This window comes from Aplidium turbinatum, chromosome 14 (genome assembly GCF_918807975.1).
Source record: "Aplidium turbinatum chromosome 14, kaAplTurb1.1, whole genome shotgun sequence".
Classification (NCBI taxonomy): Eukaryota; Metazoa; Chordata; class Ascidiacea; order Aplousobranchia; family Polyclinidae; genus Aplidium; species Aplidium turbinatum.
Window position 1 is genome coordinate 2230560 of NC_137485.1, and position 26532 is coordinate 2257091.

Here is a 26532-nt window from a genome sequence, read left to right on the forward strand (position 1 = left end):
TTTACCGTTCACTTGATCGAAATCTTCAAGCCTGGGTAAAACAAGTTAGCAAACTTGGATCAAACATAAAACAGCGATTCTGACCACAGTGATATCAATCAGATGTGACAATTGTTTTGGAATAAAATGAAGAGGAAGTGAATTTATTCAATCAAGTGAAGCTAACCCCGACGTGAAGTTGTTACGGAAGCATGAGGCCTTCCTGCAAACTTTACTCAGCATTTCAAAACGTGAAGATCAAAATAAAACTATTGAGTCGTCATTCAACTTCGTTGGCGGAGACCCACCCATCAAAGTCCATTATTTTTTATTTTTTACATTAGTAAAAATGGTAAAAATTGCTGCTCACCTCTAACCAGGGCGCAATAAGTTATTTTAGTTGCACTGGCTGCCATTTAGAGTTGATCAGCCTCAAATCAAATTTAAAGCATGCAAGTTGACATAGCCTGTGTGTAGGGTGTGGCCATAGTATAAACCATAAGACTGCCTGCACCTAAACAGTCATTGAAGAGATGCAAGCATACGTTGATTCAATGTAACCATCGCCCACTCACCACTTGTGCTGCCACTGTCGGCGCTGCTGTTGCTGCTTGTCGAATCATGACGTTGCACAGGACTAGACGTGCCTGGAGTGCCGCCCTGAGGTGAATATGTGACGGTGAATAATATGCGCCACGCAACAAAAACGTAACAATTGTCGTTTTTATGACATTATAAAGGATGAACTAATGACACAGACAAACAATCATTGATGTTCCAGCCAGCTGCAGTAGATGCGACTGAACGTGGGTTGAGTTAAGAGATCACCAAGTTGTATGGCACCTCGGTTACTACTACAAGCATAGGCAATGTCTGCAGACATACTGTGTAATGAAATTAAATTCTATGAAGACAAAGGCGTGAGGCAGTGGCAAGCTAGAAATTTTGAAATCTCGCCTATAAACAAAGAAAAATAGTTTCATTTCTAGCAGTAGCTGCAACGTTTATTTGATGAATACAAAAGTAAGCAGTTAAAATCTAGAATATAATAATCCTAATGAACACCCAAACTTTTCAGCATCCAAACATAATTCTTCAGAAAAACTGATGACAAAGCTCATCAAACATCAATATGCAAATACTCTGAGATAAATAATGAAAATACTTCTAAATTGACAAAGCAGCAAAACAAGACATACTTTCCCCGATGCGGATAAAGGCGGCGAGATGGGGTTCTTTGAGCTGGTGGCTTGACTAGATGAAGGAAAAGTATCAGCATCATCAACTACTCCTACTATTTGGGTGTGGAGAGGTGAGTCCGGGATGTCAAATCCCACCATCACTGATGTGTGTGGAGGAGATAAGGAGGGATCTAGGCAAGGAGGAGGCACCATTTCATCAATGCTGTGGCTCCTCATCAAGTTAGAGTACTCAACAGTGTCTCTTTGGTTGAAGACTGGAGGAGCAAGTCCATTCAAACTCTGTTTAACTGTTGCTTCGGATTTCGGGGGCCGGGGAGGGGGGACATTGGATTTGTTCACCGCCTCGACTCTTCCCGGACCAATTTGAGCACCGTAAAAGCTGGCTTGGTGCGGAGGGGGCCTGAACATGCTTCGTTGATGACGATGATCGATGGAGCAGCGGCGGCCATAATTTGGAGCGTGGTTGTCATTTGTTTCAGCAGCGAGATCATTGGCTACATTCTCAAGCTGCCCCACACTTGAACTCCTCCTCATTCGGGGGTTGTGGTGCTGGGGGGACATATAGGGACTGCTCATCTTCATTGGGGAGCCTTTGTTGCCATGAGGTGATAAGGTATTGGCGGAAGAATAGATAGAACCTTTGGAAAGCGAGGAGTTGTAAGCGCGCCCACTGCCAGGGGAAGCATACACGGGGACAAGAGGAGAGGGGACGTCATAGAGCTGACCACGCGCGTTGTAAGGTTCTTCGCTCTGAGTGGGCGAGTTGAAAAACACTGGTGAGTTGAACTGTAACAGAGATAATGCAATGATCAGCATTCTCATCGTATAAGACGAAAAACAGACTGACACTGTTTCAATGCAATGAATCAAGGTCCCTCAGAGCACTCACCTGTGACGTCGCGGATTGGTTTGTGGGAGATAGAAAGGGGCGGCCAGGGATTGGAAATTGTTGCTGGGTGGCCTCAGATCGGTTGAATGACGAGAAGTTGGCAAAGCCGGCTTCTGTTGTGAAAAGAAGATACAAAGTCAGTGGTTACATTCACTGAATGGCTTTGCAGCAGAACCACCTCTATTAATAATGATCGTCTGATCGATCAAGAGTATCAGTGGTCAACTATGACGTTTCAGGATGAAGACCAAGCTTCTTTGAAGCAAAATTGAGAACAGTAGAGTCTTATTGGTTCACTGCGCATTGCCAGCTATTTATAAGATCTTGAAACTTCTACATCACAGTTGCTTATACTTATCACAGGATGAGCATTGTTACATACAGAACTAGAAAATTACACATACAGTCATACACATTACACATACAGAACATTATGTTAAATCCGTTAAAGTTACTTTGCTTTGTCTGTCTATGGCTCTGTCTCTGACTATGGCTTTATCAGAAGTAGAAAAGTCAGTTAGAAAAAAGATTTAAAATTAGTAATACCAAGCAAAGCCATTCCGTGTGGTGTGTGAATAATACAAAAAAAAACATTTTTGTTGTTTTGTGTCGAGATGACGATTGGCTTCGCTTGCTCATGGTAAAGAAAGTAACCTCTCTACCAAAACTGTAAGCCAGTAAATAAGTCATAAAAGTGGTTATGACGCGTCCCATTATGCGATGACAATTGCAGCAGACAAGCACCGGCATCGCTGCAGGGCACCGGCACAGCTGTGTGCTGGTGTCGTGAATGCAGCGAAGTGAGATTGTTTCCTGGAAGGCCGCTGTACGAGCAGCGTAGCTCACGTAGCAATGCTGCTCAGCCAACAGACAGGCTTTCGGGGAAAGCTCATCATATTCGCGTCGTTTTGATGTATATTAACGTTGATTAAACGCTAGCGCGTGCCAACGCACTGCAGTGCTAATATCCCCTTAGTGACGTCACTGCCATGATAAATCATCAAACTCAGATGAAACAAACAATGAATTTGGAAATAAACGCGACCCTACACAAGATTGATAGCAAAACCCGTTTACAGACGTTGAATTAACGTAAAAATGACGGATTTTGCTTTCTGGGTAGGTTCTCAACCTTTTCATTCATTCTTTCTAACTAACTTTTGAAAGGTAAATTGATATGCAACTGTGACGTCATTTTGAAAATAATTTCAGTGCATTTAAAGAAACAGCCAGCAATAAATCAATGAATGAGTTGTGCGCATGCGCATACCCACCAGCACTGGCATCGGCCGTGTTGATGTATTCCGTCCCGCTGTCCTGACCGCTGTAGCCTCCAAACCGCGACGAGCCTGGACTGGTGGGGAAGCCTGTGACATAGTGACGTAATAATGTCATTGCACAACTGATGCTGTAGTCATTGTATAAATATTATATATTTTATTACCAGTATACATTGCAGTGTTGAACGTTGAAGATTATTGATAAGTTGCAACTAACTAATATTAAAAACATATTAAAAATAACTAATATTAAAAGCAAAGACAAGAATTAAACTTGTTCAATGTTCATATATTATGAAACAACATTAATATATTTCCGCGGTATTTGATATGCGGTTGTATCTCCACTCAATTGGTTGATGACTTGGACTTATGGCTTGGACATTATCAGCAACTTGCTGAGGCTGAACCACACTCTACAATAACGTCACAACCACAAGGTTAGCGACAAGGTCAGTGACATTATAATATTATTGCCGCAGAACACAAAGCATTATCGTTTGAGTCATTGTGGCCAGTATGGTGGGGGTGTTCCGAAGGACACTATCGGGCGATAAAAACTCACATCGGCATGACAAGGTTTGGTTTAGTTAGAGGAAGAGAATATTAGAGGGAGAGAATCTATCCGCAGGCGTATTGACAGTTCAAGTGACAGACCAACCAATCACAATAATCGATAATTGTGGCTTCATTTGATCAAACAAGCAACTCCATGTAGCTATTTAAAGGTGCACACTGCACAGTGATTGTTGACGTCATCAATGCAGCCTCGAGGCAGTGCCAGCTACAATTAATTGATTCTCATTCACTGACTGAACTTGTCTGTTCTTCTCAGGTGAAAAGTGAGCCATTATGACGTAAATTCAAATCTTTAATACGTTAATTGTGACACTTCAAATGGACCATTAACTGAACACATACGTCATGCACACAGAGACGTGTGATGGCAACTTGGCGAACCAAACTGACATTGATGCGCCTCGGTTTTAATGGGAGAAGAATAACTAATAGACAGGGAACCGAACCTATGAGCAGTCATCAAGATTACCCCAAGGAGCAACACAACAAATCGTTTCACAGAGTTCCACTACTTCTCCACGGTGTTTTCTCCTTTGCTCCCCGTATTGTGAGGGTTGAAGGCCGATAAATTTCGATCCCGCTTCATGACGGCTCTCAACGTGCTCTGATCCTGGATGTTGACTACCGCATGTTCCTCGTCCGGAGGTTGTCCGGCACTATCACACAATCTCTTCTTTGATTGCCTATGTCGATTGCCTATGTCATCCACCTCTAGCGCCCAAACCTTCTTAACCCAAACGTCCTCTTCCATTCGTTCCATTCATACCAATGGGGTCTCTCTTACTGCACGGCCTCTTCTCCTTGGTCGTTACCAAGCATTCTCAACTCTTCACTTGTACTCTATTTGCCAGTCGCTTTGAGCATATCCACCTCACCATAACGCAGCCATTATGACTCAAACGCTTGATGTCTTTCACAGCGATTGACCGCGTCTCACCAGTATAAAGTACACGTGTCCTCGAATTTGTAAGAGCACGCTCCTTTGCTGTTGAATAGGAATTCGAACAAAACAACTTCTTTCCCTTTATTCGTGGATCGTGCTGTTGGCATTATTAAGTTTAAAACTTCCTATCCTCTCTAAGACCTGGCCAATCTGAGAATTGTGATTGGAAAAACTTTAAAAAAAATTCAAGTGTGAGTTAAAACTGTGATTTTATCAAGTTCAAGCCCAAGTACTTGTAAATTTTTTGTCCTATCCAGGCTTACACCCGGTGGTTGAAGCTTTAAATTAAGTGGGCGGGAAAGCAAGGAAGCCAATCTTCATATCCACCTTCAGGCATGCCTTTAAGTGTCCTGCCAAAGACACAGCTACATGCTCTTGAGCGGTGTCGAACCGGCGCCCTTTCAAGTGTCGTGCCAGGGCTTTTATCAGTTGGTTTTGCAGCTGACATACAATTCAAACATTACATTTGACGAAGTGAACTTTTCATTAAAAGTTCCCTGCGATATCGCTCCATGCGGCGCGAATCCATAGAGGGCGATTGTGATGTAATCAATGAAAACAAAGTGAAAGTCGCCCCCTACCTGGAACTGGGTTTCCCATCTCGTCGACGTGGAACTCGCGCTGCATGTTCAGGGGGACTCGGTTGTTGTCGGAGTCATCAATGGGGGAGAGACCGCGACTCGACTGCGCACAAAAAAGGTCAAAGGTTAAACCAAAGCAACCAATCAGGTGAGATTACGTCACACATCAAAAACATGATGGGATGCTTAGCCTACACTGTCATAGGTAAATAGTATTAAGAGATAAAGCACAACAAATGTAGAAAAAATTAATAATAGCCACAAGGTGATATAGACGTGACCAGGACAAGAGGCAAACCAACAGCTAAAACATACGATATACCAGTACGCCCATACTTGAGAAGTGAGATAATACAGTAAGTCACTTCAATGATGACAAGATACATGTCTACGGTTGGCGCCACGTTTTACAGAGGTAAATTTTACACCAAGATATGAAAAACAACTAGCACCTTCTCATGGCTTCAAAAGAATTTAAGAGATTTCTATCTTTACGTTATACTGTATAATGAAGCGCAAAATACAACAAAGTTTTATCTCACCCGGCAGGATCGCTTCCTTGCTTCTGTGACGATGTCGTCGTCTATGACGTCATCCGGCGGATAGTGGTATCCTCTCTCGTCGGGGTATGTGGCGCCCACTACTGAAACGTGTGATCCCGTTAGTTGGGTGATAAAGAAGGTTAGATGACCCACATAATATTACGTCGTTGGCGGACAATGAAAACATCACTCGCTCTTCTGACGTCACGACCAACTTCGCGCTCGTCGCAACGTCACAAACGATAAGGACACCATGGCCGCGATCTCAATTTATTACATAACATACAGATTCGTTCGGCCTTTGACGAAAAATTTAAAGGTCAAGCGTTCCAGCAAATTGAAATTATAAGACGAAGGTGGAATGTGACGTACAACGACACAAAACAAACGAAAAACACTCTTAAAAAATAAACTCTTCTATTTATCGTAGAGCTTTCGTAAGCAAAATGGTGGATACTAAACATTCATTAATTTCCATTTAGTAACAAGGGCCTGGAGATTACTCTGAATCATCAGTGAGGCTTCCTTATTGGCTTATTCAAATAGAACAGGACGCCTACTTTTAACAGGGGGCGCAGGTGGAGGACAATCAGGCATCGAGTCGAGCCGCTGTGCATGGATGTTCGACGCGAATCGAAGCGGGATCGACTTCAATGGCTGCTCCATGATAACGTCACTTCCGGTGTCGCTGACAGCTCCCTCGTGCTCGAACACGCTGTCGGTAGAGGGACGACGCTCCCCCATCTGATGACAAGCAACCATTATGCGATGACAATGACCCACTGCGCCGTGGACGACACGACGGATTCCAATAATAGAGGCAAAATATTTCCCATCTATTTCATCAAAATTAAAAATCAAAGTTTCACAGTTCTAAACTAACCAACATTCTACGTCTACTGTGAACAAAACGACTCGCAATATGCGCCACTCACCGCGCTAGTGGCCGACAGCAGCGCGGCATCGTCAGCATCTTGTGACGTCGGTGCTGTCTTGAAATCAGCGAGGAGGAGATATTCGGAAGGGCTGCCCTGAAGGATCAAAAGGTTATAACTAGCCAGAGGTAAAAGTTCAAAACTAAGGATCTTTGTAAATACTTCACACTGGCAATCCTTGGACTGAGAAAGTCTCTTATGAAGCTGGATCCTGGAACTAACGTGTCTAAAGCTTTCGAACTAAGGTTGTGGGGTCGGATATTCTCAATCCGTCTCTGCAGCCCTGACTCCAGCTCGATAACCGAAGGTGGCAACTTCGCAAATGATGAGCATCTCAGCTTCGGTGACTGATCAGATGGCATGATGGATGGACACTTGTGGAAAACTGTCCATGAATAATTAAAGCTAAGATTCCTTGATACAAATATAGCAGGTCAGAGGAGTTTAATTATTCATCAAAATGCCTTTCCATGTTAGATATTGTTATGTATTACATAGATAAGATAATGAAAAACGCAAAAACGACGTTGATCTTGAGCATTTTGATGTTAGTTGGTGATATACGAGGGTCGGCGGTTAAAATCGCCTTTTAATTTTGGTTATTAGTGTCAAAGACGGGAAGTGCAGAGCCAATCTCAACACACAATATACAGGGAAAACAACAGATCGAATCTATTGCTGCTACGAACAGAAGGCCTGGCAATCTATAAGAAGCAGATTGGACAAAGATTCTAATTGCATGGCGTCATCAATCGATGAAAGAGACTTCAATTGTTGACGTCAGCAATCGATAAAAATGCAACAATGACCAGGTGGCGAAACAATCTACCAAGTCCGCTCCTTACCTCTCGATCTTGCTGCGACGATTCCCCCGCGTAGTTGTAGCCACCGTTCTTGGCAGCGGGAACGGATTTCCTTGGGGAACTCGGAGTACCTGTATGGAAATGGCAACATGAGAACGATGAATCCAACATGACGTCACTTCTGCAAATGACGTTGCAAGTGAGATGACATATAATCTAATATAAGCAAAGTTGACTTTCAAGTTAGCTTACAAAACGTAAAATCGTAGCAACCCAGGTACCTGTGGTTGATACTTGTCCTGACTCTGCGGATGAGGATCCACTAGGAAGATTCGCCTCCGCATTCCCAACGTTGCCATTGGCATCCGTCTTCTTTCCACGGATGAGCACAGAGCTCTTGGTGATGGTCCTGGAAGGGCGTGGGGCAGGAGCAGGAACATCATCACTTAAAGGAGATCTGGAAGAAAAGCGGAAGTTTAGAAAAAGGAGTTTTCTTCCAAACACTAAACCCAGTGAGTGTGCGGCAGCCGCATGCCAGAAAACAATACAAAGATTGTGGCCAATCCAAAGCAGGTCCACAAACCACTCGGTGTGTTGTACTAGAAACATGACCAAACAAATTTGCAACAAATAAGAATGACTTAGTAGTGGAACTGTATCTATGAACTGTTTCTAGTTTCAACAAAAATCGTTTAAGGGAAATCTATATAAAACGAAAGATGTCATAAGGCAGGAGCTCAACCAATGGTATTACAATTAATCTCCACCAGGAGCGCACACAAAGCTGAAATGGAGTCTGGGGTATTTTAAACGAATACGCTTATTTTTGCAGTCGTCTGTGCAAAGTGGAGAACCCGGTTTTCACACAGGTCATTGAAGGAGCCAGTGCAACCGTGCCCTTGCAAGTTAGGTCTTTGGCCGACACAGTTCAAGTTAAACAAGTTCCCTGCAGTAAAACCAATGATATTAAATAAGATTTCAAAACATGAGAGCATGTTCTGAACGCCGCATATGTGTGTGAGTCACAAAACGTTGATAACTTACTCTTGCTCGTGTTCCAAAAGCGATGAGGTCCCATTCTGGAATCCTGTCCGACTGCGGATGGGCTGGACAGCTTTAAACGTTTGCTGCTGGGAGCCGAGGTCCTGGTTTTCTGGGTTGTCTGAAAACGTGTAATTCAAAATTAATACAACGCTGCAGTTATACGTAAAAGTGAATGGAGAAGATGACAACTGCGGAACTGAAAGAGTGCCATTGATGAACCATGGCCACCTAAAGATACGGCCTGATTTGTCACATTTTGCAGAAATTTCCAGGTTTTTCTAACTTTGGACGAACGTTTAAATAAATTTTTCTAAAAATTAGATTTTTACGCTTTCTTTACTCCTTGCCCCAGATGACACAATAGGTTTTAACATCCTCACATGTTGAAAAACAAAGAAAATTTGATTTTGTAGATTTTAGTCAGACTGTTAGTTTTCAATAACAGTCTGATTTTGCGTTTTTCAACTTACTTTTTCTCATTTGCTACTGCTTCCCCAAGGCAACAAAAAAGTTTTATGTTATTAGGAGACAGCAAAAAGTAAAAACATCTCAAAAAATGTCAGTGAAGCACTAGCAGTAGCTGTAATCAAAATCTGCAAAATGTGACAAATCAGGCCGCATCTCCAGGTGGCCATGGAAGAACATATTTTGATTATGATGGCATTGATCGCATTGATGCAGAACAATGGCAAGAACTGGGTCAAAAACGTGATGTCTAGCAGGTTGAAGAGAAGAGCTACAGAAGAGTGTGGTCAATGGAGAAAAGCAATTTCGATAAAATTCACTCGGTCCCGGGAACACAGCCGTGAAACAAAGATTTTAACATTTTAGTATCATGGGTCTGAACTGTATTCATGATTCCAACCTGAAACTGCCCAGTGCCGGTATCAACATATTATACATCGCATTGATACATCCACAAAACTTAACAAAATCTTGTGACGGTATATGCTGCATTCAAGCATCGTTAGCTAAACAACACTTCAAAACTAGTGTCATTGTTGGCTTGAGCAAAGTGAAGACTGCAAGAACGTACGATAAAGCAACTGGCGATAAGGTTATTTACTACAAGGTTATCACTATTATGGTAGAAACATGAATTTTTGATTTCTTACCAGTTGGAATAATTTCTACACAAAAGAAAAACTGTTAAAACGGCAACATTTGGCAGAAACTTTCATCTCTTACCATGGTTGAAGCCACATAACTCGCATAGGAATCGAACCCAGGACGACATCTCCAGACGACTTCCTGCCACGAGATAGTAGATCCTTGACTGGGTGACAATATCGAACACAAACTGATGGTCGGGATCTTTACGATCGTACTTTATCGGGACGTTGGCGTCGATCTGGAAGCAAGAGAAGATCATCAACAATCGGCGTGAACCAACCGCGCGATTGAAAACGCGACAACGACGATTATTATTTTAATGTTTTACTCGGCACCGATTTCAATCGCTTTCTAAATAAAGTGCAGGCATCCATATACCGTAGGTGTTCTGCAATACGGTTCTCTGCCGGGTCGTAATTAGCCTCTTAAATAGGTTCTGAATGGTAAAGGTCATGAACTCAAATTATAACCTTTGAGTAACATACATAATTACATATTTAAATGAATTGAAAAATCAAAACTATTACGCTACGTAATTTCAGATTAAATCAACTTAGCGGTATCAACTGTGCCGAAAATCAACTTATAACGACCTATGTGATGTTGGGGTGATTTATTTGGCTAGAAGCTTTAAGAACGAAGTCCAAAAGCAAACTTTTTAGGGAGTTGTTAATGCACCAAGTCTCTAGAGGTTTATGAACAAAGTGCGCTCATGGTAAGTACAAAGCTTCATAAATGCCGACAACACAAACCACAACCAACACCTTTCACAACCGTAACCAAAATGGACATGTACAGTTTACACTTCTTTCAAACGGCACTTGGCTCAAACCCTATCTTATAATTATCTCCAACTTGATACCAACTCTTGCGCTTGGCCGATATTTAATGGCCGCCTTGGTCGCAGGAAATTACCACAGAAGTGTCAACTTGCAACCAGCACTAACTAAATGCTGTCCACAGAATGCACATTTTAAACAACAACCTGTATGATGGCCGAAACACTGCTGTCAATTCTTGCTGCACTTTTGGGGCCAAATATAGGCTACCACCGTACATCCAGGATCACCAGGTTGGCATTTTGAAGACCAGGTTTCTAAAATCTAACTCCCTTTCTTGATCCTCGAATCAATTGATATCAGGACAGCGAAAATTTTCAACCAAGGCCTCAGGAAATTGGCAAACCAAAATTAGAAAGGTTTCTTATAGTCTTGGACTAGTTTACAAAAACTATTTTAAATAAGGACAACAGCTTGGAAAGATACAACTGTCCGTCCCGATAGCTCAGTTCGTTAGCGCGTCATGTCGTGAACAAAGGCGCTTCAAGATCAACCGGCGCTGGTTCGACCCTCGGGGTATGCGCTTGAGCACCGCACGTTAAGGACTGCTCTCCATTCAGCGGCAACTAATGAATGGAGTAATTTCTCGGCAACAACACTTCAACAATCGGAAAACTTCACTCAGTCAATCTCCGTAACCAGCCCTGCGTCAGTGGTTCAAAGCCTCTAGTCTACAAGTATGAGAAACTGCCAGGTCTCGAAGACGCATTCCGAGGATAAAGATTCAATCAATCAATCAACTTTCTACAAATGTCATAAATATTTTCAATGTGTGCAACGATGCATGACGTTTTGGTTAGTATTTTAAAAAAACGAGCTACCCATTCTCTTGGTTTCAGGTTCAGGGTGACCATGATAATTTGAACAAAACCATGTTGGTCCAGAAAAAGCGCTGGCACAGTCATCACCAGAATCGTCTGTTATGTAACAACGGTATGCTGAACGAACCGTGCCTGCTGCTGCCTGGCGATTGCAGCAAGAAGTATTTAATGAGAAACGTAAACAAATGATGCCAGGCGGCTTGGCTAAGAACCAGAGCTTTAGGTGCATGAAGAACTTGTTTATCCGAAGCACAGCTCTTTTTCACAGTCACGCATGAACAACTTCGTGACGTCAAAAACACTTTGGGCAAACAGAATTTCAATATTAGACATGGTATTTTGAACACAATCAATCAGTTTGCGGAGATTCCCATCCAGACTTGGACAAAAGATGCACAAACAAACAGAGAGAAGTTAATTACACTGGAAATAGCAGGGTTGAGTCAATGCGATTAGGGCTATGTAGGTTGTAAAACTTAATTACTAAGGTACCAGTGTACCTTCTACCAGTGTACCAGTGTACCTACCAGTGTAACAATCGAAAACATGGCAATTCGCTCAATGGATATAACTGAACTCACAAGCATTGTCAACCACTATTAGGTTTCCTTCAATCACCACAACAAAGTATAAGGCAATTATTATGCACCATTCAAGAGTCTAGAGTTGCTGCACCAAAACACAGTTAGCTTGCAAGATAAGCCTAATAACGGCATCACACGGTGATGCGTTGCCAGCGTTGTCAGTTAATACGATTCGTTCCACGATAGAAAAACCCCACAGGTCCCTATGTTACGTACAATCAAACAACGGTTTATATGTCAGAAACAAGAACATAGTACATTTTCCTTCTTGTTGATGAACAGGGACCTGGGGTCAATTGTGATCTTTTTAATTTTAATTATTTTATTATTTGTTGAAAATATATGATGAATTACTATTTGTTAGGTCCAAAGTTATCGTTTCTTTTCTAATCCGAATTCACACAAAATGAAATCACCTCTCTCTCGGCACGAAACCAAAGACAAAGGGTTTATCATCAAAACGAAATATTCCGAAAAGTTTCGTTTCAGTCAGCCCTCCAAGAAAGCGAGAGTCGCTCAGTGCCGCGTGTGAATGTCAGAACCAGGGATTCATAGTGTCGGGATGACCAACTCGGCTGAATATCTGACAAGCGGAGTGTGAAAGTGTTGCCAAATATTTTTAAAGTTTTAGAAGAACTATTTTTTTTGGGCATTTTTAAGGAGTAGTGCTCGCCCAAAGCTTGTCCGTTTATTTACGGAAAAGTTATTGGCAACTACTACTGTGTCCAAACATTTCTACCATGGGACAAATCTCTACTTCAGGCTCTGGTTAGTGATTAGCAACTGCATGCGATTGTGCCACTTTATGACGCCAGGAAAGCCTTCATCATTACGTCATAAACTGAGATCAAAGCCGCGAAACAGCAAGAAAGTTCAAGAAACTCAGGTATGCCAACCAAATGCTCACGAGGTAAATTAAAGGTTATATCACTATCACGGTTATTAATAGACGCTAGATTGTAGACCATTAAGATATTTAATATATTTAAGACTATTTTCAGAATTAAGATGAGCAAGGATTTAAGTAACTTTTAACTAACCAGAGCAAAGGTATTTACATAAGATTCCAATGCAACTCAGCAAGTGAGTTTGTTAAACACTCATAGTTTAACCTAGCCTCCGGCGGCCTTCTATATTTGGCAAGCAACGGTTGCCTTACAAGCATAAACAGCTAAACACCACGGCAGATGAATACAATTAGAATAGAAAACTCCATGCTGTTAATTCAATGATGAAACTGAGTTCAGTATTTCAATACAGAGCGAGTGAAAAATAAATAGTTTGTAATGCCTCTTAATCCACAAACTGCGGCTAAGCTCACGACAAAGTGATGCATATAAAAACGCAAAGTTCAACCAATCCTGACCTTTATGTCAGTAGGTCGCTTGTTGTTATAAAGGTACTTGCACACCCAATTATAGACGGCCTAGCATTCTTCGAATAAGTGAGAAGCTTATCTACCGGCACATAACGCCCGATAAGGTACAGAATTTAGAGATATTGCTAGCTGTGTTACAGTACAAGCAAACATTGAAAAAAAAGTGAAAGAATTTGAAGAATTTTGTCATTAAATTCCTCATGTTTAGAATTGCATGTGAACTACGCCTTCATGTTCTGCAGTCGAATCCCAACAGACGACTGCTGAGATATCCAACACTAAAGGACAACGGGAAAAATAAAAGTTTTAAATCAAAACAAATCATGCAAATCCCATGTCGTTCCACTAGCATACACTCAGGGAAAACATGAGGTAATTCCCTAAAATAAATCAGTAATAGAAAATTAGGCAAACATGAGAAAATATGGACATGTCAAAGTTTAAACAAATGATGATGATGATGGCGTATGAGCGATCTTTCCAGGCTAGATTGAAGGACAGGAAATCATCAGCCACTCAACAGTCTCGTCGTCCAGGACCCTCAGACCATGCACACCGTGTGGAGGCCGGTGGGTTAGGCAGTGGTGGATGACATGGTCTGCGGTCTGTTCCGTGGCACCACACTCGCATTCTGATGAAGCAGCCAGGCCCCACTTATGCATATCCGAACGAAAGCGGCCGAATCCAAAATCCAAATCCAAACAAATGGTGAGTTCATGATAAGGGTTTTATCAACTCTTGATAGAGCTGCAATAAACATCGCCAACGAGACTGAAGATTCTGACCAAAAATGTCCAAATCTTCAAGTTTACAACAATAACTTTTACTCATCGGTGAGAAGCAAATCAAAACAAAAGAAAAGAAATAAAAGATAATGAAATCGTAAACAAATTAACAAAAAGAGACTTGCAGATTTTAATAATGCTTCATATTGTGTCAATATCCAATCTACTTAAGTGTGTTAAAATTTCAAATTAGATTGTTGTGCAAATGCCAGCATTTGATGAATGCAAAATAGCAGCACCAAACTAGATAAACAATAGACTTTTTAGGTAGCTTAGAATTAAAGGCATTGGGTTTGTATCCCAATCTTAGTCAACGTTTTGGCGTTGGTATTCTAGCCAAGTAATCACTCCTACCTGAGTGCATTCATCAAGGCTGATGGCCCGCAATGGCTTCTTGGATCCTTGGTGTTTGTAATATTCCAGAAGGTTTGGATCACCAGAAAGTCGACCAGAGCGAAGCACAAACCATCGCTTCTTCCAAGCCTAAGTAACAAGAAGGTGATTATGACGTTGTTATAAATATAACACAGGCCAACATTTTTTTTTTCAAAAGGTACCTGCGGCATGTGTGAACAGTTTTACAGTGGTATTTTAGACCACCGATTCCGAAAATGCACTTCCTTTTTTCGAATTGGCTCTAGTTTTCAAGGTATTCGACAATGGAAGTAATTTTGAAATCGTTGCCCAAGAGCTTTTATTGCAAGTTACTCACTTCCAGCACTGTTTGTCATTATGATGTCATAATTGCGTTTGTCAGGAAAGTTCAAAACACAAGCAAAGATTGAAATGAACTGTGATTTATGAAAGGGATGCAAAGGGTTGTGAATCAGCACATCACAAGAAAAATACCCTGAAAATCATATGTTTATGTATTAATGCAGCTTTGTATTGAAAAGGTAGACATATTAAAATGGGACAGCACCCTTCATGTTATAGGCATATTTTATTAGCCTATATCACCTATCAGCCTGTAAATCAGAAAAAATTCCTTGCAGCAAAGAGTAGACATTAGAAAAGGCTTAGTATAAAATTTCATTTGTAAAAGTACCAATGTCAATATGTCTACCTTTTCAAAACAAAGCTGCATTAATACATAAACATATGATTTTCAGGGTGTTTTTCTTGTGATGTACTGATTCACAACCGTTTGCATCCCTTTCATAAATCACAGTTCATTTTAACCTTTGCTTGTGTTTTGAACTTTTCTTTAATATCAACCAATTGAATTGGGCAAACACAATTATGACATCATAATGATAAACAGTGCTGGAAATGAGTAATTTGCTAGTTAAAAGCTCTTCGTCTTGGGTAACGATTTCAAAAGTAATTTCTATGTCGAATATCTTGAGAACTAGAGCCAATGCGAAAAATCTAAGTACATTTTCGGAATTAGTGGCCTTGAAATACACTAAAATGACTCTCACATGCTGTACCAAATTTTTTTTGCTGGCTTGTGGGAGTGCGACATTAGATGGCCACTTTTCCTTTGAACAGCTCACCACACACCTAAAAAAGATCCTTTTCACATTACACGTCTAAATATGTTGAAGCAATGTAAAAAGAATTAATCTTTTGTAGCTGGGATGGCTCTTTGATCAAACCACCTCTGTGACTCTGCTAGCTACATAAAAAAGCAAACTGCTGAAAAATCTATCCCTGCTGATGACTTGGAGCTAAGATAATAATAAGTTAAGGTCCGCAATTGCAGAAGGCGAAGCTGGAAATGTGAACACTATGGATGGAATGAAGTAACTGCCATCAACGACCTGATTTTTAGAAGAAAACTGCAGCTTTAGCTTGGATTTATATCTAACAAGTCAGATAATGAAAAAATCCATAACGACCAATTTCATTGTTTGGATTATATATTTATTTTTGGATGAAGACAAGACATCCATAAAATGAAAAAATATTCTCTGCAGTTGTCACACTTAGTAAGCAGTAAGCACAGTTCTAAAAGCTATGCCAATATTAATTAACTGAATAACAGAAGATACGATGGTACTTTTTCAACTCACGTCGAAAATGCTCAACTTAGTTCCGGTCGAAAACTCTGTGTGTGGGTGAGTTATATGTGCACTGTGTAACGATGCAACTGTACCGCTTCAAATACCATAGAAATTACCTAGCTCAGTAGTTTTGAAACGGTGTGCTTAACTTGCCTGCGACTTGAAACAAACCTAGAGAAATACCAAAACCTGCAAATTTATCAACTGTATGCTGAACGTTGCAACAAAGACTGCTTCACTTTATAGTTTGACAGTGGAAAGTGCAACCTTACATGAAAGTTTCACTGCAGAAATCGAACCACCATTTCACGATGACGCCTCGTGACAAATGTTAACGAGGAAATTGGGTTTTCACTGAAACGACCAACTAGTAGACTGCGCCAGGCAGGCAAGAACAAACAAAGACAAATCAACACTGTTCTACAAAGAACTGCAGACAAAATAATCAAGTCACCTTGAAACGATGCGGAATTTCCGCGTCAAGTCAAAGTAAGCACGCGCAAAGCCAACGTCACACGACAAAATACGAAATAACATGCTGGGTAATTATTAACCCATCTTTTTGAAATTCATCGGGAGGAGGAGCAGACAATAATGAAAACAATGCCATATTTAGACGCTCAGCGAAATCATGCGACGTTTTGACGTCATCATTTGATGACGTTTAGACGTTCAATCAATGCAAAAAATTGTACGTGTCTGATATGTAGTTTCAATTTTTCACAGCAGCAAATAAGCGCAGACCAACAATAAATAAGTGAACACTGAAAAACTGCTGCGAGCTACTTAAGTCGCTAAAGTCAGACTAAGCAGAGAGGAAGCCAGGACAATTCAAAACGTTTGGATCGAATCAAATTCATATTTCACAAACGAAACCAATACAACAATTTTGTGCCGCGATGTTTGTTCCGGGCAGTCTTAACGGCGGCAGGAACAAAATGAGCGCTGTAACGTCAAGACTTTGCTCGAATGCGTTGTTAACTCCAAAAACGTCATATTGGCAAGAAAACCACTTCGCTGGTGGTTCAATTCTGCCCGTTCTGATGACTTGAACGAACGCCTCCGCGTCATCAAATGTCAACAGAACAATACAAATAATAAAAATATTCTCGAAAGACTTCTGTAGACAATGACCGAGCGGTCATGCACGTCGCTAGTGACGCGGCGACGACAATTCAACATTATGAGTGACGCAATTACGTCATATCCACGTGACACGCACGTGGGAGAACACAGCTAGACGCAATACTTCCCAGACAGCTGGGTCGGTGTTGGGATCTTGGAGGGCCGTCTTCATAAACACTGCGTTAAACTCAATTACACGCGCAATGAGATGCAGATTAGTTAAACTAGAGCGCCTGCCTTGCAGCAAAGAACAATGCGCATTAACAAACTGCAGATCATGTCATTCTGGGTGAGTGTTCAATTACTATCCATATATACCGCGCCAAACCGAATACATGGCAATACAGCATTAGACGAAGCTGCCCTGACCTGGCTTTCAACCACTGCCCTGAATTGTAAGTAATCTCATGTCGGAAAGTTGGGGCATTTGGCCGCAGAATAACAACATGTTTTGATCTGTGCAAGACCATTTGACCATTTCTTATTTTCAACTTTGGCAATTTATGATCGAGTAAGTTGTCTCTCTACACCAGTGATTCAACTGCTCTCCACGCCAGTAACACCCTGAAAATATCAATCAGTTCTCACACACCTTTTAGAATGACTGAAAAGTAATGATCACCCAGCATCCAGAACTGTATGAAACGTTACAGCTTGATATGTCATTTCAGAGCTAATCTTAATTATTCAGCATTCATGAACCCCCAAGGAAGAAGGCTCGCACTCCTTAGTTGTGCATTGTGCAAGCACTCGTTGCAAAGAAGTGGTTTATGCTTTAACTAAGACTTTCTCAAGAAGCTGCGCTAAGTTACACTGCTGATGTTAAATCAATGCAAAAGGGAGAATTTTTCTGACTGGGATACGTATAAACGGTGAGAAAATACGGGAAGTAAATAGTCTCGATAAAGACCAGGTCAGCGCATCTAAAAAGCGGAACCAGCTGGCTCACAGAAAGCAACTTTCGACGAGGAAGTATACAATGAGAACAAATGCTACTGATCAATGATGTATGGGTTTGATGACCAGTCGGGTCTTACCAAAGACTTTTTAAAACGGTGGCACTGAAACTTGTTCCTGCTTGCTAGGCTCAGCTGAAAAATTGAATCGGGTTAATAATGTACTCGGCTGCGCCTCTATATTGCTACACTGACACTGTCTGCTTCTTATAAGCACCATATGACAACACATATTTTCATTTTTATCAAATGAACTTTTAAGTAAATACAGAAGTTAACATCGCTTACTTGGCAACCCTGCAGTGAGCACAGAAGCAAGGACAAAGAATTTTAGTAAGTTCTTCAATCAATCTTGACAGCGATGATTAAAGTTCTTCACAGAAACAGAATTACTTTCGAAAACGTTCACATTGAAAAACACCCAATCCACTGCTAGTTTGGATGGCTATTCTTAAGCTACCTGTCTCAGACTTCTGTCAACGTAACAAAGACCAGGATTTCAATAACTTTTGCTACCTCGTTAAGGGCTCAGGCAATGAATGAAGAAGTCAATAACCACGAGTCATAATCGCGGGAAACAAACATGTGATTGTGACGAGACAAACAGTGCGCCATGTAAACAGTCTGGAGGCCGAACCGCGTCGGCGCATGATGGATTTGCTCCATTGCGACCAAGCTACCGATAATTCGACCAGGATGTTTACGCAAGTGTTGGAGAAAAGTGTGAAAAGGGCGTTTATGTTGTGTGCCAGCTATACATCTGTTCAACATCGTTTGACGTTGAAACGAAGGAAACTGTCACACAGTGAGAAGCCACACTTTGATTTTCTCCATTGATAACTGTGAGCATAACAATAACAGAAGCTCACAAAATCGGTTAAACATCCGCAACGTCCTTCTTCGTTAGGGCTTCTGGGGCAAAGGTTTCACACTTTTATCGTCCCAGGTTTGATTTTTTTCTTGAACTACGCTAAAATGCCACAAGAGAACATGCGGCCGTTGGTCTTATCATTGCAGACATGCAAGCCTTCAACTTTATTCGGTGGGCGGAAGAAGGTACCATCCACCAACGTTGAAAACGCACAATGACAAGTTAACAACTCTGCAGGTTTAAAAGCAGTTCAGGGTATCATTGGTATTTGGCATCACCTGGATGAGAACAGCAAAAGACAGAATGGTGTGGAAACGTATGTGGAGGCCATCTGCCAGCAGTGGCATGACTGGCTGATGATGATGAAAGCAAAGAAGTTTGCTATGGTTTGTGACCAGTTGCAGTAGTAATGATACGTACTGAGCTTTGAAAAAAAAACATTTTGTGCCTGATTATACTGATTACAACCGAACCCAAAGCAGCTTCGGTTGTACGACCATCTGCTTTTTCACTTGAACTTCAGGAATGGCCTGTCATATTTGTTTGCTCATTCACTGAAAAATAAAAATCCCTGGTGCAATGACGCGAAAGTACAATGAACCAACAACACAAACAATCTAATTCTCGGGCAAACAAACGACACCTTCCAATGAGGAAGTTCATTAAGTGGAAAGTGCAATATGCAAATTACTGAACAATGTCACACAGCACGCAACAAACCGGTTAAAAATAGACCTTGAATCAGCTGAACTCAGCAAAAAGAAACCCATGAGTGACACAATGCACTTTTTATACAAATACGAAAGCAAAGTCAGAAGTTTCTTATTTTGTTTCCATTGAATTCAGTTCACCTCAAAAGGGAACATGAAGCTACCACGAAATGGCTCTATACAAGGTAATGCAACAGCCTGATGTTAGTTAACAACTTTTTTGAAGTGATAGGCCGCCCTTTCTGACATGTAAAGTTGTGTTTAATGATCCTATTTGCTTATTCAACGTAACAATTAAAATGAAGCAACGTCAAGTGGTCAGAACCGATGGACGTGACGTCACTTGAACTTGGACTATTGGACCATTGATAATCTAGACTTACACCTTGTAGTTGAAGATTTGAATTACTAAGTGAATGAGAAGGCAAGGAAGCCAATCCTCATGCCTACCTTCAGGCATGCATTTAAGTGTCCTGCCAAAAACACAGCCGCATGCTCTTGTGCGGTATCGAACCGGTGCCCTTTTGAGCGTCATATCAGCGATCTCACCACTCGGCGATGCGTAACTATTCGGACAATTGCAGGTGGGGTTCAGTGACAGCCTCTGCAAAGCAATAAGAGCTGGACTCTCCGTGGGGGTCTGCTACTATTCGGTGAGTCTGATTCGGTGAGTCTGATTCGGTGAGTTCCTAACCTCTAACCCTTAACCCTAACTCCAAACCCCTAACCCTAAAACGGCAATGATAATTAGGCTACGGTACCCGATAATTAAAAAAAAAATTGAAAAAATCCCCCGTTAAGGGATCGGACTCACCGAATCGGACTCACCGAATCGGACTCACCGAAACGGGCCATTCCGCTCCGTGGAATAGGTTTATGAATATACTGCAGCGGCGACCTATTTTTACCTATTTTTGCAACAATGATGCACAATTTCACAATAACACATAGTTCACGAAACGTTAATGTTGCAACTTCTCGTCAAGGCCAAACATCATACCTCAAAAAACCTGATGTCACAGAAAGTTCTGTTCAATTCAGCAGATTAAAAAATGGCTCAAATTATTATTTGCCATATTCATCTGCTCACATAATAATCCATCCATTGTAATAAAACAGTATAAACGTATTCAATGTTGGGGCTTCATTAACCTGCCACTGACTTTCTGGATTCAGGGAGCGTGTGACAAGTTTCTAGCATGCTTGCCAAGGATTTTAAAGCTCACTGATTTTACGGCTACTGCTATTTTGCATTCATCAATTGCTGGCATTTGTACAACAATCTAACCTCTTACTGTAATTTATCAAGAATCGATTTCGCTATAGTAACAGCATCTTCAGCTTATTGAAATAACTTTTACGGCTACAAAAGATGTAAAGATTTACTAAAGATCACCTAATTTCTTATTTTTATATAAATTTTACAAAAACATATTGGACAAACCAGACACATTATTTACAAAAAGATAACTCGCTTGAAACACAATAAATTGTAACTCAATCGTAGACTACCGTACCTCTACATCTGACAGATTGCTGGTGAAAACAAATCACTTGAATGATCAGCCACACTTCACAGACCATTTTACGCTTCAGTAAAATCAACACAAAATATCCAATTTCCTTGGCTTGAAAACTCACTTTGTGAGTCACAAGCACCGCTAAGAACACTTCATCAAGGACACGAATCTTCTTGTGAGGGCGCGTCAATCGATGGTATAAGACCAACCAGGCTGATCAGATGAGGATCATGATGAAACAATGCGATAGAAACCTGCTTCAGTTACGTTACGTGATAAACAGGAATCGTTCTTTCACTTAAAGTTCACTGCAACCACAGTGCATGGCTGTGTTGTGCTCTACCATACATGCCTTTCTTAACTTGGCACATTGTAAATGTTCATTAGAACCTTAGAAATTCCCAGCCAGCTGATCAGTCCTTTTTTGCATTGATTCAACTACTACAGACGAAAAAACGATGTATGTAGAGCTGATTTGTAAGCTTGGGTATGGAGTTTCACATTGATCGGTTTCAAGAAAGCGTAGTTTAGACATTGAAAACTGAAAAAAAATCTTAAAACTTTGAAAGCAAAAATATTGTTACACAGAAGGGCGATATTTTCAGCAAAGGTTGCCTTTTCTGCATCGTTTCGTTGTGGCTAGATGCTGAAACGATGTAATTGGCAATTTAGTTATAAAGCAAGAGATGGATAGTTAACCATGCACCGGCTCCACTGCCATTGGTGGGCGAATAGGTGGGTGGGGCGAATAGTTAGGACTAGTGCTTGGAATAAGATTAAATGACGGTCGAACCACTCAGCATGCGGCAATTCAGCAAGTGCTTCAACTCAGCAATTACAATTCAGCTACTACCAAGTCAGCAAATGAGATTTACGTGCTCACGTCGGACTTGTTTGGTCATCGCTTGTCAAACTCATTTTGCTGACTTGCGGCATGCCAATTGCCAAGTTATGCTTTCAGTTGTAACTTGCTCAGTTTCATCATTTACCAACTTCAGCCACTTGCTGAAATCTCTATGCTGAAATGTTGCTAGCTCAGTTGTCACTTGCTCACTTCATCTCATTAGACCAGCATGTTCCGGTTGACTGATCATGATGCAGCAGACCGATCTGTCAACACTACAAATGAAGCGTGGCTAGTCATGCGCGACAGTGACAAATAAAACCACACAATAGACATCGAAGCATGGCAGCGTAATGTTCCCACAGTGTATGGACTTTAGTGTTGTGGGGACTAGCCAATATTACGTTTACAAACGATATTTTCGTTCCATCAAAGCAACTTCATGAAAACACAGTCATCGCCTGAAGAGATTTCGTGTAATCTCTATATATAAACCTCAGTGTTGGAACGAACGATGCTTCATCATTTTCAGTTAAATCAATGACGTCATTAAAGCGCAGGCAATTGGTTCAACACGATCGGGCGAGCTTTGAGCTATTTCAGAACAGGAGGCTCCAATTTCAGGAAATTCTGCATTCTTGCTATGTATGTGCCGCAAACGCTATTTGACAATAATTTAATTCATAATGTGGTAGCAACTGATGCACTTGCAGACGCTGTTTGGCACATATCAAAGACCACTTCAAATACTTTCTGCACACGTCAAAAAAAGCACATCACTAAACCTAAATTGTATAATATAGATGGAATTATAAACTTATAAACGATAGGTACAGTGCCATCATTTCAAGCACACGGGATCAACTTTTCAGTTAAACAAAAGTTACTTATCAAGTCTAAGCGGCACTATGTGCCAAGGTAAACAACTATCAACTCTGCCCAACCTGGCACGTCGCACCAGCAGGAATGCGTTGAAATATGCAAAAATCTAAGGTGTTGCAATCGCATCAAATTGTAAACTGAACATCCTGTATCGGTGTCAAGCATGTTTTAACGTTGGCGTTTTGTCGTTTCTACCTTTTTCTAGACCTTTGCCATTTTTTGGCATACATTGGTGTCTTTGCGATGGTCAGAAGTCAGAACTATAAACAAACTGGATTGGCAAGATGCGGCGAAGGTGAAAGGACGACAACTCCAGGGGTATAATTCTCTATGAGACAACGCAATCGAAGCTCCAACAACTCCAATAGGCGCCTCGCCATAATGGCGCCACAATGGCCTTGTATTGACGCCATTAAATACCATCAAGGCATTATTAAATCACAAGATTTGTCCGAGACAATATCGTGATGCCCAATCCTTTGAACTTCAAATTTCTAAAAAAACTTAGTTTTCACATTATTTAGTATGACTTTAAAGTATACCAATCAAAGCAACCCCTTGTAAGGCAATAATTAATGCGAATTATGTTTGGTAAAAATTCCATCGTTACTTTCGAGAGGGCAATTAGTTTGAGTTAAGTGTATACAAATGGCAAATTAATCATTGAACAAATACATTGTTAAAAGGAACAGATTGGCAGATTGGAAAGCAACAAGCATAATACATGGGCTAGAGAAGAAATTAAAAGCAACATGTATTTTGTTACCTCACAAGCTATCTACCCGTCAGCTCTGTCACATCATAACTAAGGAATAGCAATAATTATGATACTTCTCAAAGAGCCGTAACAATATTTTAATTTGTGCGGATTTGATTCGAAATGAAGTAATGAAAGGTCGTCACATCATATACAAGCGGCTCTTCAACGCACCCAGCTGGTGTTGCAAACTGGATAGAACCCACGTGCCTCTCACACGTTCATTGGGTGACATAAAAAACGAGCGGAAAGGCACAAATAATCAGGGCACTATTCACTATGTCCTATTTATAAGCAAACTCTCACGCCACAGTAATTTGTAGTTGTGACATAACAAAAATCACAACGCGGCCATTGCGTAACGTCATAGCATTGTGCTAACTGCTGTCACACCGCTGTGGGTATGATTATGATCCTTGTTTGCTATGTCTGTCTACAACCAATCTCGAACAAAGCCAAGACTCGAGACATTACAGAGAGTGTTGAGTTCATCAAAGTGCGCTTTTTTGGCTGTTAAGCCACAATTGAGAAAGCTTTGTTGTAACACGAATAGTCGGATATCCACATATGCAAATATCTGAAGCTTGGCTGCCGATGCAACAATGCAACCACAGAAGACACAAGATTGATTATGAGACAATCCTGTCAGCAAGTCAGTCATCTTCTACATTAATTCAACGTCTACAGGTGTTCAATCAATGTAAATAGAACTGATTTGCTGATTAAGAATGTTCTAATAATCTTTTCATTGCATGCACATAAGAAAAGAACAAAATTGAATTGCAAGAATTGAAATTGCACTCAGTTGTCTCGCAGGGTATGACAAGTCAAGGCGGCTTTATGGAAGTGTTGGCTTCTAGTTTTTAGCCTAATGAGCGAATCACGTCATCACGAACTTAAAACGTCATCAACTACTTAGAAATAAAAAATCATACCAAAATATTAACAATCTTTAAATAACGTGTGTTAAATGGCGAATACTGGTTAGAAGGGTATTTCCCAGCACTATTGGTCGCACTTGCGACACGGCAGGACTCCCTACTCACGAGCTGAGATATTTTAAAAACTGATGTGCTAAAAATAGCTCCATTACGTCACAATTTGATGAAGCAATCATCGTGGGCATTGATGAGCCAACTTTTGTTAATCTGCATGACTCAGACAGGCATCGTGCAACAACCAATCTTCGCAACACTTACAATTCCAATAAGTCTATCACAACCACATCGAACAAATCCTCTTCATCTTAACTTGACATGAATTATTAGTTTATAAAGCTTTGGTAGAGAGTTTGCTTTGTTGAACCATAGAGAAAGTTTGAATTATTAGTTTGCTGCAGACATTTGTTGTCCCATTATTTGCGTGGTGATGTATTTTAATAACCGACCTGTGGGCGTACAATAAGATATCGTCTTGAAACCAAAACAGTGCACACGACCTGTGGCTGTTTCGTCTAATCTTTCAACTTAACCTTTGAAAGCAATTTAAAACTGATCGACTTAATTTAACGAAGGCTTAGTATAATCTTTATATAAGGTGGCTTCCCACTTTCACGTTGGTGGAAGACGTTTCTATGACACAATGAAAACATCAGCGAACAACTATGACGCAGCAAACTGCCGCTCTATGCCACTGGCCAGCAAAACACCAGTTAAAATGTCATTCAAGAGCCATCACTTCTCATCCTCTTTCCAAGAGTTATCGAGCCTCCAAACTTATAAACTTCCAAGGCTGACCCCAAGAAATAGTTTTCCAAAATCAATTTTAAACATGCAAATTAGTCCTTATTTTTTTTTAAAACAAGTAGTCAAAAAACGTGAAAACAACCGCTGCATGTCACCAAAACACTATTTTAAAATTATTTTAATTTTTCCAATAAATAGTTTATCAATTTTGTAAAATTACTTGTAAATATACAAATTAGTGCTTAAAATTTACTTCTTTTTCAAAAAGTCTATGCATTCTCGGACGCCTATGCCGCTGCGATCTACTTTTAATAGCAATTATTACCTCAATAGGTAGGTTGTAGAATTGTAGATGGTATGCGAAAATATGCACTTTTTTATTATAAGTGATATCACCTAATTCAAATAAAAAATGAAATCACTAGCGTCAAAGTAAGCAAAACAGCCTGTTCCGCTCTGAAACATCAGTGATTCAATGAAAAACTACCGCAAGAGATTGATCGCCCTTTATCACGTGACACACAGTGCTTTCACAAGGCCAAGTGCTTTATCAAGCCGACGCAACTACCCGATGGCTAAGACTTGAAACTGTGGGGATCTTCATGCATTGTGTATCACTGAGATTTCTTCAACTCTGAGTGGTACCCTAGTTGGGAATACTAGAACTAACAATCATCGGATCCAAAATTGTCGAGTGTCGACCATGCAGTCGGTTGTGGAACATCGTTTGAAACGATTCGTTTCAAAGTCTAACGACGTTGAAACGATGTAATACCAACTTTTGCCAGCTGGCACAAAGCTGCAGTTTGATACAAGAACGACCGGAAACACAGAGCAGAGAAACAAACGCAGAAAGGTAACAGTGATGGAAACTAA

The 26532-nt window shown here is 40.8% G+C and overlaps 1 protein-coding gene across 3 annotated transcripts in view; it reads right to left on the bottom strand.

The window, feature by feature from the left end:
* LOC145783311 (uncharacterized) overlaps positions 1-26532 on the bottom strand; it is a 38402-nt gene that overhangs the window by 6574 nt on the left and 5296 nt on the right. The window contains exons 1-14 of one of the 3 annotated variants that reach the window (XM_082595156.1): positions 16579-16675; positions 14652-14780; positions 9966-10128; positions 8778-8895; positions 8011-8190; positions 7776-7860; positions 6931-7026; positions 6556-6739; positions 5996-6096; positions 5454-5556; positions 3345-3437; positions 2071-2183; positions 1179-1967; positions 555-639 (exon numbers count right to left, since the gene is read on the bottom strand). In XM_082595156.1, coding sequence (XP_082451282.1) covers positions 555-639; positions 1179-1967; positions 2071-2183; positions 3345-3437; positions 5454-5556; positions 5996-6096; positions 6556-6739; positions 6931-7026; positions 7776-7860; positions 8011-8190; positions 8778-8895; positions 9966-10014 — 1996 coding nt within the window. In that variant the 5' untranslated portion in view covers positions 10015-10128; positions 14652-14780; positions 16579-16675. Of the gene's footprint in view, positions 1-554; positions 640-1178; positions 1968-2070; positions 2184-3344; positions 3438-5453; positions 5557-5995; positions 6097-6555; positions 6740-6930; positions 7027-7775; positions 7861-8010; positions 8191-8777; positions 8896-9965; positions 10129-14651; positions 14781-16578; positions 16676-26532 lie in introns of those variants that run through there. The other 2 variants (XM_082595155.1, XM_082595154.1) reach the window with 2 other exon arrangements.